General features: G+C 58.9%; 1 protein-coding gene across 1 annotated transcript in view; it reads right to left on the bottom strand.

Moving 5' to 3' along the window:
* The window catches only part of EXD3 (exonuclease 3'-5' domain containing 3), a 130,476-nt gene that overhangs the window by 79,725 nt on the left and 36,768 nt on the right, over window positions 1-13,983 (bottom strand). The window contains 3 exon segments of the mRNA XM_024346011.3: window positions 117-284; window positions 639-812; window positions 11,778-11,842. Of these exon segments, the coding sequence (XP_024201779.2) occupies window positions 117-284; window positions 639-812; window positions 11,778-11,842 (407 nt within the window).

Here is a 13,983-nt window from a genome sequence, read left to right as displayed (position 1 = left end):
TGTAGACCAGAAGCCCCAGACAGCCCCCACACAGAGGCGGCCCTGAGCCAGGCACGTCCTTGCCCCACCGCCCGAGAAGCCGTTTCCCCATGAGCCCAGCCACGTGGGCCACTCACTTCTCTGAACCTGCCCTCGTGGTGGAGGCGGTGGACGTGCGCCAGCAGGCAGCTCCTGTCTGCATCCTGCAGCTGGAAGATGCTGGCCAGTGGTGCCACAAGGCTGGGGGGGCTCTCAGTGAGGACTCTGACCGCTCGGGCCTGCAGCTGCTTCAGCCTCAGGCTGTGCTGGAAGAGCAGGGACCCAGACTTACTGGACGCAGCACCCAGTGGCTGGGCCATGGGGCCGATTGAGGCAGGCCTGGCTTAGGAAGCAGCGCCTGCCACTGTGGCCATGTGTGGGCATCGGGTGGCCTGCAGGGCTGGGGCACGGGAGGGGCGAGGCCGGTCTCAGCACGTGGCTGTCAGGGGGGCAGAGGGTGAAGCCACGGGCTGGGTCTTGGACACAGCCCCCAGCATCCCCCTGCCCTTCCCTGGCTTGCTGAGCGGGGTGCAGAGGCCTGGGCAGGTGGATGCCGGGTCCACTATGCTGAGGGGCAGGGGCAGGAAGGGAGGTGACTGTCACAGAGCCCATGGGCTCACCTGGGCCAGGCTCGGGCGTGGCTGTGCCTGTAGCCAGCACTGCAGCTGGTGGGAGATCCAGGCCGCCAGGGAGGGGCCCTCTCCCCGCTGGCCCCGGCAGCTCTCCAGCATGTCCAGAAGCCCGGCCAGGGGGTCGTCCAAGGCAGCAAACCCCCGCCAGGCTTCCTCCCGGAGCTGTGGAGACACAAAACCACACTGGCACTTTGTCTTGCACTCAAAGCCTCCTGGCAAGGCCTCCCCACCGCAGAGAGGTTTTTTAAAATTTAATCCATTCAGAAGGTAGCTGTGGCCATTCAGCCGCCATCCGCGCCTCCGTGACTTTTCATGCCGCCGTTCTGGTCCGCTGCACCCCAGGCCCCCAGGGGCGGTGGTCATTGTCTGCACTAATTATCCCATAAAGACAGAGGGCCTGTTCTCCAGGCAGACAGAGGGCCGCTGGCCTGGGAGGCAACCGTAGCCCGAGCCACAGGTTCACAAGTCACTTTACCTGCGGCACTTGCGGGACACGGGCCTGCCTGCCCTCAGCAGGCGAAAGAAACTGAAAGGCAAGAACCGAAACCCGAACTGAAAAATGCCTTTTCTATCCCTGACCCGCAGGAGATTTGGGAAACGGATAAGAGGTGGACGAAGAGAAGCAAAGCATCTGTTTTGGGCTCTGGCTTCTGGAAGATTCTACAGCAAGTTGGCCCTCGCTGCTGTGCAGCAGCCTCGGCGGCGCCGTCCTCTGTGGATTCCTGCAAGTGAGTCAACCGCTATAGACTTCAAGCCATAACGACTGCTTGCAGGTCATTCCGCAGGTGGAATCTTAAGAGCTAAAGGGGTGGACGGGTTCACAGCTCAGCGCTCGGGACAGGGCGCAGCAGCCGACACCCGACCCTGAAGCCCACGGCCACGCAGGTGGGCAAGAGGGTGAGTTCCCAGCTGCTGGCGCCAGCCACGGGATGCGCCCCCAGAGGCCCAGGGAGGTTGCAAGCCGAGAGCGTGGGCCGCGCTGTTCTCGTCCCTGCGATGTGGATGGTGTGCTCTCCACCGGGCTCCAGGAGCAACATCCTGAGGCTGCCGCGCAGCTTTGAAAGCACTTGCTCCGGCGATTTGAAAGCTTACCGAAACAAAAGGCTCCCAGCACCTGACAAATCTCCCCACCAACACCCAGGAACAGCTGTGGAGCACACGCACGTGAGTGCGTGAGGAGACCTCAGCGCTGTCCAGGAGGGTGCCATGCCCGAAGGCGCGGGAGGCAAGGCTGCAAAGTCCAGACCCTCCAAAGGATGCCCCTTGGGGAAAGTGGCCAGACAGGGTGAAAGGCAGCTTGTCTGTCCCTCGGGACTCTGGGAAGAAAAGGAAAGCCGCCCTTAAACAAAGCCTGAGCGTCTCATGCATCCGGAACTTGAGGCAACTTGAAGGAGCTCCAGGAACTTAGTCCTAGCCCTAGTGAGTTCTAACTCTAGTGAGTCCTGGACCTAGTGAGTTCTAGCTCTAGTGAGTTCTAACTCTAGTGAGTTCTAGCCCTAATGAGTTCTAGCCGTAGTGAGTTCTAACTCTAGTGAGTCCTAGCCCTAATGAGTTATAGCTCTAGTGAGTTCCAGCTCTAGTAAGTTGTAGCTCTTGTGAGTTCTAACCCTAGTTTTAACCCTAGTGAGTTCTAGCCCTAGTGAGTTCTAGCTCTAGTGAGTTCCAGCTCTAGTGAGTTCTAGTTCTAGCGAGTTACAGCCCTAGTGAGTTCTAACTCTAGTGAGTTCTAGCCCTAGTGAGTTCTAGCTCTCATGAGTTCTAGCCCTAGTGAGTTCTAGCTCTAGTGAGTTCCAGCTCTAGTGAGTTCTAGTTCTAGCGAGTTCCAGCCCTAGTGAGTTCTAACTCTAGTGAGTTCTAGCCCTAGTGAGTTCTAGCTCTCATGAGTTCTAGCCCTAGTGAGTTCTAGCCCTAGTGAGTTCTAGTTCTAGCGAGTTACAGCCCTAGTGAGTTCTAACTCTAGTGAGTTCTAGCCCTAGTGAGTTCTAGCTCTCATGAGTTCTAGCCCTAGTGAGTTCTAGCCCTAGTGAGTTCTAGCTCTAGTGAGTTCCAGCTCTAGTGAGTTCTAGTTCTAGCGAGTTCCAGCCCTAGTGAGTTCTAACTCTAGTGAGTTCTAGCCCTAGTGAGTTCTAGCTCTCATGAGTTCTAGCCCTAGTGAGTTCTAGCCCTAGTGAGTTCTAGCTCTAGTGAGTTCTAGCCCTAGTGAGTCCTGGCCCTAGTGAGTTCTAGTTCTAGCGAGTTCCAGCCCTAGTGAGTTCTAGCTCTAGTGAGTTCTAGCCCTAATGAGTTCAAACTCTAGTGAGTCCTGGCCCTAGTGAGTTCTAGCCCTAGTGACTTCTAGCCCTAGTGAGTTCTAGCTCTAGTGAGTTCTAGCCCTAGTGAGTTCAAACTCTAGTGAGTCCTGGCCCTAGTGAGTTATAGCTCTAGTGAGTTCCAGCTCTAGTAAGTTGTAGCTCTTGTGAGTTCTAACCCTAGTTTTAACCCTAGTGAGTTCTAGCCCTAGTGAGTTCTAGCCCTAGTGAGTCCTAGCTCTAGTGAGTTCTAGCCCTAGTGAGTTCTAGCCCTAGTGAGTTATAGCCCTAGTGAGTTATAGCTCTAGTGAGTTCTGGCCCTAGTGAGTTCTAGCTCTAGAGAGTTCTAGCTCTAGTGAGTTCTGGCCCTAGTGAGTTCTAGCCCTAGTGAGTTCTATCTGTAGTTAAGTTGGCAGAAACAAAACATCATTCTTTAATCACTTTGCCGGGACGCGTGGGCCCTAGGTCACCAGAGGGAAAAAATTCCACTAAATGAGCTCACAATGAAAACTTAGAAAACACACAAGGAAGCAAGCCACCATGAGTGACAACCACAAGTAGGTTGATTAAAGCTCTGAGAATGTGGAGTAATGGGACATCGATTTGGGAATGTGTAAGCAACTACCCTCATTTTACTAAACGATTGTTCACTTATATTTTACTCTCTCTTCTCTTTCCTCCTTTCCCCACTTCTTATTTCTTTAGAAATGCAATGATAGTGGCCAGGCACGGTGGCTCACGCCTGTAATCCCAGCACTTTGGGAGGCCGAGGTGGGCAGATCACGAGGTCAGGAGATCGAGACCATCCTGGCTAACACAGTGAAACCTCGTCTCTACTAAAAATACAAAAAATTAGCCGGGCATGGTGGCGGGCGACTGTAGTCCCAGCTACTTGGGAGGCTGAGGCAGGAGAATGGCGTGAACCCAGGAGGCGGAGCTTGCAGTGAGCCGAGATTGTGCCACTGCACTCCAGCCTGGGTGACAGAGCAAGACTCTGTCTCAAAAAAAAAAAAAAAAAAAAAAAAAAAAAGAAATGCAATGATAGCCTTGCACCTCCTGTTCACCAGACACTCCCTACAGGGGAAGCTCATCTATCCATGTGCTTAGAGGCTCAGAGCAGAACTCGCCTGCAGGAGGCCGCCTTGAGAGAGAAGTAGATTTACGGCCCAAATTGTGCCTGCTGGAGTTTCCGGCCACCTTCACAGCCTCTTTCTGCCCATGGAGATGCCAACTCAACTTCCAGGTAGATAAGGCACAGAGACCACCCCACCTGCTCGCTTCCTCCCGACCTTTTAAAAATGCCTCTTTTGGCCGGGCATGGTGGTTCATGCCTGTAATCCCAGCACTTTGGGAGGCCGAGGTGGGCGGATCACCTGAGGTCGGGAGTTGGAGACCAGCCTGACCAACATGGAGAAACCCCATCTCTACTAAAAATACAAAATTAGCTAGGCATGGTGGCACATGCATGTAATCCCAGCTGCTCGGGAGGCTGAGGCAGGAGAATTGCTTAAACTTGGGAGGCGGAGGTCGCGGTGAGCCGAGATTGCGCCACTGCTCTCCAGCCTGGGCGACAAGAGAGAAACTCCATCTCAAAAAAAAAAAAAAAAAAAAAAAGCCTCTTTCTGCTCCAAAAGCTAAGCCATACCCATACCCTTCAGGCATGAGGCCTGCGCTTCTTCCCTCAAGCCAGCTACGGAATAAAAAGTCACTTTCTTTCTACCAGACCTCATTCCTCTGACCTGGACTCTGTGAGCAGCAAGCGACTGACTGAGCGTGCAATGTGGTTACAGCCAAACACAGAGAGTCGGTGGGCAAATGCAGGAACGACGCATCAGCCAGGCGCGGTGGCCACGCCCGGAATCCCAGCACTCTGAGAAGACGAGGCGGGCCGATGGCTTGAGCTCAGGAGTTCAAGACAAGTCTGTGCAACATAGCGGAACTCCGTCTCTACCAAAAATACAAAAAAATAGCCAGCATAGTGGAGCCTGTAGTCCCAGCTACTTGGGAGGCTGAGGCAGGAGAATCCCTTGAACCCGGGAGGCGGAGGTTGTAGTGAGCTGAGATTGTGCCATTGCACTCCAGCCTGGGTGACAGAACGAGACTCTGTCTCAAAAAAAAAAAAAAAAAAAAGGGAAAGGCAGATTTCAAAAAGGACCTAAGGCTGGGTGTGGTGGCTCATGCCTGTAATCCCAGCACTTTGGGAGGCCAAGGTGGGAGGATCACTTGAGGTCAGAAGTTTAAGACCAGACGTGCTGGTGCGCACCTGTAATCTCAGCTACTCAGGAGGCTGAGGCAGGAGAATCGCTTGAACCTGGGAGGCGGAGGTTGCAGTGAGCTGAGATTGCGCCACTGCACTCCAGCCTGGGTGACGTAGAACCAGGCTCTGTCAAAAAAGAAAGGAAGGGAGGGAGGGAGGAAACCTAAGAGAACTTTGAAAACAAAAAATAGTCGTTGAATTTTTTTTTTTTTTTTTCTGAGACAGTCTTGCTCTGTCGCCCAGGCTGGAGTGCAGTGGTGCGATCTTGGCTCACTGCAATCTCTGCCTCCTCGGTTTAAGCGATTCTCCTGCCTCAGCCTCCCAGGTAGCTGGGATTACAGGTGCAGGCCACCACGCCTGGCCAAGTTTTTGTACTTTTAGTAGAGATAGGGTTTCGCTATGTTGGCCAGACTGGTCTCAAACTCCTGACCTCGTGATTCGCCTACCTTGGCCTCCCAAAGTGCAGCTGGCATGAGCCACTGCACTTGGCTGAAATTTTTAATAAAAGTAGTAGTTTGACAGTTCCTCAAAAAGATAAACATGATTACCACATGACCCAGCAATTCTATTCCAGGCAGTTTCCCAAAGATTTATTTATTTATTTTTATTTATTTATTTTTTGAGATGGAGTCTCACTCTGTCGTCCAGGCTGGAGTGCAGTGGCATGATCTTGGCTCACTGCAACCTCCGCCTCTGGGGTTTAAGTGATTCTCCTGCCTCAGCCTCGCAAATAGCAGGGACTACAGGTGCATGCCACCACGCTCGGCTAATTGTTGTATTTTTTGGTTTAGATGGGGTTTCGCCATTGTTGGCCAGGCTGGTCTTGAAGTCCTGACCTCAGGTGATCCTATCACCTCGGCCTCCTAAAGTGCTGGGATTACAGCCGTGAGCCACCACACCCGTCCTCCCCAAAGATTTAAAAACAGGGGCTCAAGCAGATGTTTGTAGATGAATTTTCAGAGAAGTACTTATTTACAACGGCCAGAGGTGGAGATGGTGCAGATGCCCCTCAGCTGTCTATGGAGAAACAGCGTGTGGCCTGGCCACGTATTACTCAGCCACGGAAAAGGAGGAAGCTGACACAGACTTCCATGTAGACAAGCCTTGATATCGTGCTAAATGAAGAAGCAAGTCACAAAAGACCCCATGTTATGTGACCGCATGTGTGTGAGCTGTCCAGAAGTGGCAAATCCAGAGGCAGAAAGCGGGTGAGCAGTGGCCAGGGCCTGGGGCCGAGGGGAATGGGGCGTCTGTGTGATGGGTACGGGGTTCGTGGGTGACGGTGACTGGGGCCTGGGGCCGAGGGGAATGGGGGCGTCTGTGTGATGGGTACAGGGTTTGTGGGTGACGGTGACTGGGGCCTGGGGCCGAGGGGAATGGGGGCGTCTGTGTGATGGGTACAGGGTTTGTGGGTGAGCAGTGGCCAGGGCCTGGGGCCGAGGGGAATGGGGCGTCTGTGTGATGGGTACAGGGTTTGTGGGTGACGGTGACTGGGGCCTGGGGCCGAGGGGAATGGGGCGTCTGTGTGATGGGTACAGGGTTTGTGGGTGACGGTGACTGGGGCCTGGGGCCGAGGGGAATGGGGGCGTCTGTGTGATGGGTACAGGGTTTGTGGGTGACGGTGACTGGGGCCTGGGGCCGAGGGGAATGGGGGCGTCTGTGTGATGGGTACAGGGTTTGTGGGTGAGCAGTGGCCAGGGCCTGGGGCCGAGGGGAATGGGGCGTCTGTGTGATGGGTACAGGGTTTGTGGGTGACGGTGACTGGGGCCTGGGGCCGAGGGGAATGGGGCGTCTGTGTGATGGGTACAGGGTTTGCGGGTGACGGTGACCATTGCCTGGGGCCGAGGGGAATGGGGGCGTCTGTGTGATGGGTACAGGGTTTGTGGGTGATGGTGACTGGGGCCTGGGGCCGAGGGGAATGGGGGCGTCTGTGTGATGGGTACAGGGTTTGTGGGTGATGGTGACTGGGGCCTGGGGCCGAGGGGAATGGGGGCGTCTGTGTGATGGCTACAGGGTTTGTGGGTGACGGGCCTGGGGCCGAGGGGAATGGGGGCGTCTGTGTGATGGGTACAGGGTTTGTGGGTGACGGTGACTGGGGCCTGGGGCCGAGGGGAATGGAGGCGTCTGTGTGATGGGTACAGGGTTTGTGGGTGACGGTGACTGGGGCCTGGGGCCGAGGGGAATGGGGGCGTCTGTGTGATGGGTACAGGGTTTGTGGGTGATGGTGACTGGGGCCTGGGGCCGAGGGGAATGGGGGCGTCTGTGTGATGGGTACAGGGTTTGTGGGTGATGGTGACTGGGGCCTGGGGCCGAGGGGAATGGGGGCGTCTGTGTGATGGGTACAGGGTTTGTGGGTGACGGTGACTGGGGCCTGGGGCCGAGGGGAATGGGGGCGTCTGTGTGATGGGTACGGGGTTTGTGGGTGACGGTGACTGGGGCCTGGGGCCGAGGGGAATGGGGGCGTCTGTATGATGGGTACGGGGTTTGCGGGTGACGGTGACTGGGGCCTGGGGCCGAGGGGAATGGGGGCGTCTGTATGATGGGTACGGGGTTTGCGGGTGACGGTGACCGTTGCCTGGGGCCAAGGGGAATGGGGGCGTCTGTGTGATGGGTACAGGGTTTGTGGGTGACGGTGACTGGGGCCTGGGGCCGAGGGGAATGGGGCGTCTGTGTGAGGGGTACGGGGTTTGTGGGTGACGGTGACCGTTGCCTGGGGCCGAGGGGAATGGGGCATCTGTGTGAGGGGTACGGGGTTTGCTTCTGAAGCGATGAACCGTTCTGAAACCAGAAGAGGTGCACAGGTTGTGAAGATGCTAGAAAGATTCACGAAGCACGACTGGGTGCTCCAGGCCATTGAGTCACTCATTGTGAAACGGCTGGTTTTATATGTCGTGCATCTTACCCCAATAAAACATTCAATGAAGCCGACGCTCCGTGGCTCTGATTTGGGGTGCGCTCTCGCCCAGGCTGGTTTCTGGCACCCCCGGAGTTCTGCAGCAGCCGTTCTAACCACACCCCGCCTTCCCTCACTCCTGTTTCAGTCCTGTAAACCTTCTGCAAAATCCTGGCCCTCCAGACCCCAGCTGGGTCCTCCCCTCCAGGCCCCCAGTTGCAGCTGTGCCCCTTGTGTGCCCACGTCGGCCAGCGCAAGCCACACATGGACCCAGTGCCCACTGCACCCCTGCCAGCCTCAGGGCCCCAGCCCCTTGTTCTGGGAGACTTCAGTCCTGGCCCAGGCATCTCCTTCCAGCTCCTGTCCTTATCTTGGTGGCCTCAATGAATGTGCCAAGACCCTTGGGACCCATGGCTCTGAGACTGGGCTCCCCTTGCCCTGCCTGCCTCCCTCCCGGGGTCCCTGTGAAGGAAGCCGTCCCACCCACCCTGCCGGTCCCTCCTCCCTTCGAGCCCTTCACTGGTCTTCACTCCTCATTCCTGGTCCCCTCAGCTACAAAGAGCCTCCTGCTGTGCATGGAGAAAACAATGTGAGCTCCCCCGACCCCAACCCCCCTCTGGGCGTCCCCCCCAATCCCCCCACCGGTATCTCCCCCACCCCAACCACCCTCTGGGCGTCCCCCCCAATAACGCCCGCCAGTATCCCCCCTCTGGGCATCCCCCCCAATCCCCCCACTGGTTCCTCCCCACCCCAATGCCCCTCTGGGCATCCCCCCAATCCCCCCGCCGGTATCCCCCCTCCTCCCCAACCCCCTCTGGGCATCCCCCCCAATCCCCCCGCCGGTATCCCCCTTCCTCCCTGCTGGCTGGCATCCCCTGCACTGAGCTGTTGGCTCCACTCACGGCTTCAGTAGTGGGGCTGGGGGGGTCCCATGGGCTCAGCAGCACCAGAAGGCCCCCCCGAGGGGCTGTTAGGATAGGACCACCCTGTTACAACAGGACCATTTTGGGAAGCCGAGGCAGGTGGATTGCTTGAGGTCAGGAGTTCAAGACCAGCCTGGCCAACATGGTGAAACCCTGTCTCTACTAAAAATACAAAAATAGCCAGGCGTGGTGTTGCACACCTATTAATCCCAGTTACTCATGAGGCTGAGGCAAGAGAATCACTTGAATCTGGGAGGCGGAGGTTACAGTGAGTCGAGATCATGCCACTGCACTCCAGCCTGGGTGACAGAGCAAGACTCTGTCTCACACACACACACACACACACACACACACACGAAAAGCCTGGGTGCGGTGGCTCACACCTGTAATCCCAGCACTTTGGGAGGCCGAGGCGGGCGGATTACCTGAGGTCAGGAGTTCGAGAACAGCCTGGCCAACACAGTGAAACTCCGTCTCTACTAAAAATACAAAAAAAATTAGTCGGGCGTGGTGGCGCGCGCCTGTAATCCCAGCTACTCCGGAGGCTGAGGCAGGAGAAGCCCTTGAACCCGGGAGGCGGAGCTTGCAGTGAGCCGAGATTGCACCACTGCACTCCAGCCTGGGTGACAGAACAAGACTCCATCTCAAAAAAAAAAGAAAAAAAAAGACAGGAACACCCCACCACAGGCTGCTGGGCAGTGGGGCTGGGAAGGGCCCAATGAACCAGGGGAGCCCCACTCTGGGAGTGCGCCTACTCCAGGCCCTGACCCCGCCCCAGCCCTGCCTCCTCCTCCTGCTCGTCTCCCAGGCTGCTCCCACCCGCCCGGTGTGCTGGCTCCTCTCTCACGGTAGAGGAACACCCAAGCCCTCCCAGACGGCCAACAGTCCCATTGCCCCCTTTATACTGCAGACCGCCCCAAGGAGTTCTCCAAAATCCTGGTCTTCATCTCCCTCCTCTGGGGGCACCCGGCGTCTGTGCCACCATATGGGGGTCCCCAAGACCTCCATGTGCAGCCGGCTCTAGGGTTGGGCTTCTCCTCAGCACCCAGGACCCCCAAGGACCCCATCTTCAAGGCTCCTGGCCCACCCAGGGCCACTGGGCGTGTGGCATTCGCCAGCTTGCTGGAATCCGGGAATGTGATGGAGGCGCGAGGAGGAGGTGAGAGCACGAGGAGGTGGTGAGGGCGCAGGGAGGAGGTGGGAGCACGCGGAGGAGGTCAGGACGCGGGGAGGTGGTGAGGGCGCGGGGAGGAGGTGAGGGCCCGGGGAGGAGGTGAGGGCCCGGGGAGGAGATGACGGCGCGGGGAGGAGGTGAGGGCACGCGGAGGAGGTGAGGGCACGCGGAGGAGGTGAGGGCGCACGGAGGAGGTGAGGGCGCGCGGAGGAGGTGAGGGCGCGCGGTGGAGGTCAGGACGCAGAAGCAGGTGAGGGCGCGCGGAGGAGGTGAGGGCGCGCGGTGGAGGTCAGGGCGCAGGAGCAGGTGAGGGCGCGCGGAGGAGGCGAGGGCGCGCGGAGGAGGCGAGGGCGCGCGGTGGAGGCGAGGGCGCGCGGTGGAGGCGAGGGCGCGCGGAGCAGGTGAGGGCGCGGGGAGGAGGTGAGGGCGCGGGGAGGAGGTGGGAGCATGCGGAGGAGGTGAGGGCGCGCGGAGGAGGTGAGGGCACAGACACGGGCCCCCCCATGAAGATGAAATGCCTGACGGCCTCATGACTGTCAGCGGAGCCCAGAGCAGATCGCAGCCCTGTCTGTGTAGAAACAAGCGCTGGTCCAAGGAGACGCCAGGACGAACATCAGGACATAGGGAGGAAAGGACAGTGGAATCCCACAACTCAGACACGTGGGGGGCGGGGGGCAGAGGGCGGGACCCGGGGAGGCTCACACCACACACGCAGGTGCCAAAGAGCAAGGAAGACTGAGCGTCACAGACGAAGGTCTGACAAGAGAGCCTGGAAATGGAACGGCAGAGGGAAATCTCAAAAGCAAGGACAGAGATTCACAAGCTGGAGGCCCAAGAAGCCACCGAGCTGATGGACAAACGAAAGCTGGCAGAGGTGGGTGCAGGAGAGAGGCAGACACAGGAGCAGGCAGCGCCAGGGCTGGGGTCAGAGGGCATCCCCCGGGCCTGCAGGGGTGACCTCAGGCCAGTGGATGTGGCACTCAGAGGAGTTGGGCTGGGGTTGGAGGGCGTCCCCCGGACCTGCAGGAGTGACCTTGGGCCAGAGGACGTGGCACTCAGGACTTGGCAGCTTCCTGTGCACAGGCCATTGCCACTAAGGAGCCAGAATCCGCGTCTGCCCCCACAGGGGGCCGGCCCTCCCTCTGTAGCCTCTCCCCTGGCTTCTCCCGCCCAGCCTCCTGCCCTGCTCAAGTCCCACCCCTTCCTAAGGCCTCCCTGTCCTGGACACCTGCCCCAATGGCCACCCGGGCCTGGGTGCTCTGGCGGTGGCAGGACGGGGCCTCAGGCCTGGCAGTGCTGGCGACAGCTGTGTCCCTGCAGGTGAGTGGCCCCTGCGCCTCCCAGAGGTGACCTCAGAGGGGCTGCTGGGGCCAGGCAGTGCCTTTACCACCCTGGGGACTTGAGGAGGACCGCCCCCTGCCCCACACAGGCCACCCTGGAGGCGGTCTGGGGCAGCAGCTGTGCAGGACCCTGTGGCCGTGGGGGGCTGTGCAGCTTCCTGACCAGGGAGGCCTCCTGTTAGGCCAGTCTCTGCCCAACAGTCAGTTCTGCCGGCTGTGACTCGGCACGTGGTGGCTGCCACGTCCACTCACCTGCTGCCGCTCCCGCGTGGACCACAAGGTCTGCAGGGCCTGCAGGAGCAGGAGGGGGTCCTGGCCTGTGGAGACAAGATAACAGCCGTGGGAGGGAGAGGCAGGTGCAGGGGCTATCGCACAGCCCGCCGGGAAGTCCCTGCCACTGACCCGCAATGCCTGGGGCTCCTCTGGACCCCGGGGGGCCGGGAACCCTCCCCCACCTCTGTCTGGCACACACACAACACACCTGCCAGCTGCGGCAGCACCCACCCTGTTCCTTCCCTGTGGCCCGTGGCCGCCCATCCAGCTGAGTCCGCCCGGCAGCACTTCAACCACGCTCAGCCCTGGGAGCTGGGCCTCATCTTTCAGCTGCAGTTGCAGAGCAGCCCTCGTGGGCCTGAGCCTCTACCTGCTCCGCCCGGCGCCCTCGGCAACCTCATCAGCATCTTCTCGCCCAAACCCTGCACCACAGTCCTGGCACCACGAGGACCCCAAGCCCCTGCCCTCTTTAGGTTTCGGTCCCCGGCCCTCCCGCGCCGCCCCCTCCCTCCAGCTCTGCCTGGGAGGCCCCCACCTCACTGTGCAAGCTCTGCAGCAAAAGTGCCAACCAAAGACGCTGCCCCACACGGACAGGGCCACCAGAGCGAGACCCGAGGGAGGTTTCCAGACAGAACCCGGGGGCTGCGTGGCTTGGCTTGGAGGCCGGTGGTGCAGGGGAGTGGAGACCCACTCGGGCCTGGTCATGTGGTAGGGTCAGGGTCGGAGGCCAGGGAGGGGCGGGTGCCAGCAGGGACTCCACAGGGGAGGCCTGAGGACAGGAGCCTGGGTGGATTCCGCAGTGAACTCCCCCTGGACCTGGGGGGCTGTGGAAGCTGCTGGGTCCCCCTGCAGGGCAGGACGGGAACAGGGAAGGCCCCGTGTTGCTGCGAGGGAGGCTGAGGACTCACATGAGATCAGATCAGACCTCAGCAGCTGGATTCTGCCACACACGCCAGAGAAGCGTGTGTGACGGGGGTCACCCCAGAGAGCCAGGCTGACTTAACAGGAGAGTCCAAGGTTATGATTCAGCCCAGGACCGGAAGAGAGGAGAGAACCACATGGCCCTTTGGGTAGACACAGAGCAAGTGTTCTAAAATTCAGTTCAGCTCACGATTTAAGAAATAACTCGCCTGGGACGGGCAGGGAGCGCCCTGAACTGGGTAAAAGCCATGGGCGAGCGTGAAGCGTGGTGCTCAGGGCAGCACGTAAGGACGCCACAGCCCGGCCCGGAGCCGTCCCAAGCAGGTGGCATCCAATGCGGAAGGAAAACAGAAACATCAGGACCGGCCGACAATGTGATTGATTACACAGAAAGCCACGAAGGATCAAAACTACGCCGTTAGAATTAACCAATGGGTTCGGCATCAATGCTCAGCACAAGCCAAAATGAGAAAATCAGCAACAAACAGAAATGGCCATTTCAAAAATCACTTACAACAGCATCAGCAATGTCAGATTCCCCGGGAGAAATGTAACAAAAGCAGCTCATGCAAAACAAAACCCGGCCGGCTGTCATCTCAGCACTTTGGGAGGCCGAGGCAGGTGGATCATTTGAGGTCAGGAGTTCGAGACCAGCCCGGCCAACGTGGTGAGACACTATCTCTACTAAAACTACAAAAGCTAGCTGGGCGTGGTGGCGGGTGCCTGTAATCCCAGCTACTCGGGAGGCTGAGGCAGAACAGCATGAACCCGGGAGGCAGAGGTCGCAGTGAGCCGAGATCGGGCCACTGCACTCCAGCCTGGGCAACAGAGCGAGACTCCGTCTCAAAAAAAACCCAAAAAACCATAAAACATCGTGGGGCGCCCGGGCTCCACCACGGCGTCTCTGCAGCCACCTGGGCCTGGGTGGCACGGGCCAGCATTCCCGTCTGCGCTCAGAACCGTCCCACCGTCGTGCACAGTGTGCTGCACACAGAGGCTGAGAACACTCAAATGTCCACTGTAGGAGGACGGAGCGAGTGGATCAGCCCCGGGACAATGCCCAGGTGGGGAGGACGCACCCCACCACGTGGCCATGGCAGGCAGTGTGACTGGCCCCGCGTTCTGGGTGCTGCATGCTGGGCATGGCTGGCGATGGGGCCGGGCGGGGCTGGGCGGAGCGTGCTGTGGTGTGTTCACGATCACGTGCCGAGCCATATCGTGTGCTCTGCGTTCCTTCCTACACATGGGTTGCACTTCACAATAA

Source organism: Pan troglodytes, chromosome 11 (genome assembly GCF_028858775.2).
Source record: "Pan troglodytes isolate AG18354 chromosome 11, NHGRI_mPanTro3-v2.0_pri, whole genome shotgun sequence".
NCBI classification, from domain to species: Eukaryota; Metazoa; Chordata; class Mammalia; order Primates; family Hominidae; genus Pan; species Pan troglodytes.
Note: the sequence above shows the minus strand (reverse complement) of the source record. Positions and strands in the feature narration are given on the sequence as shown.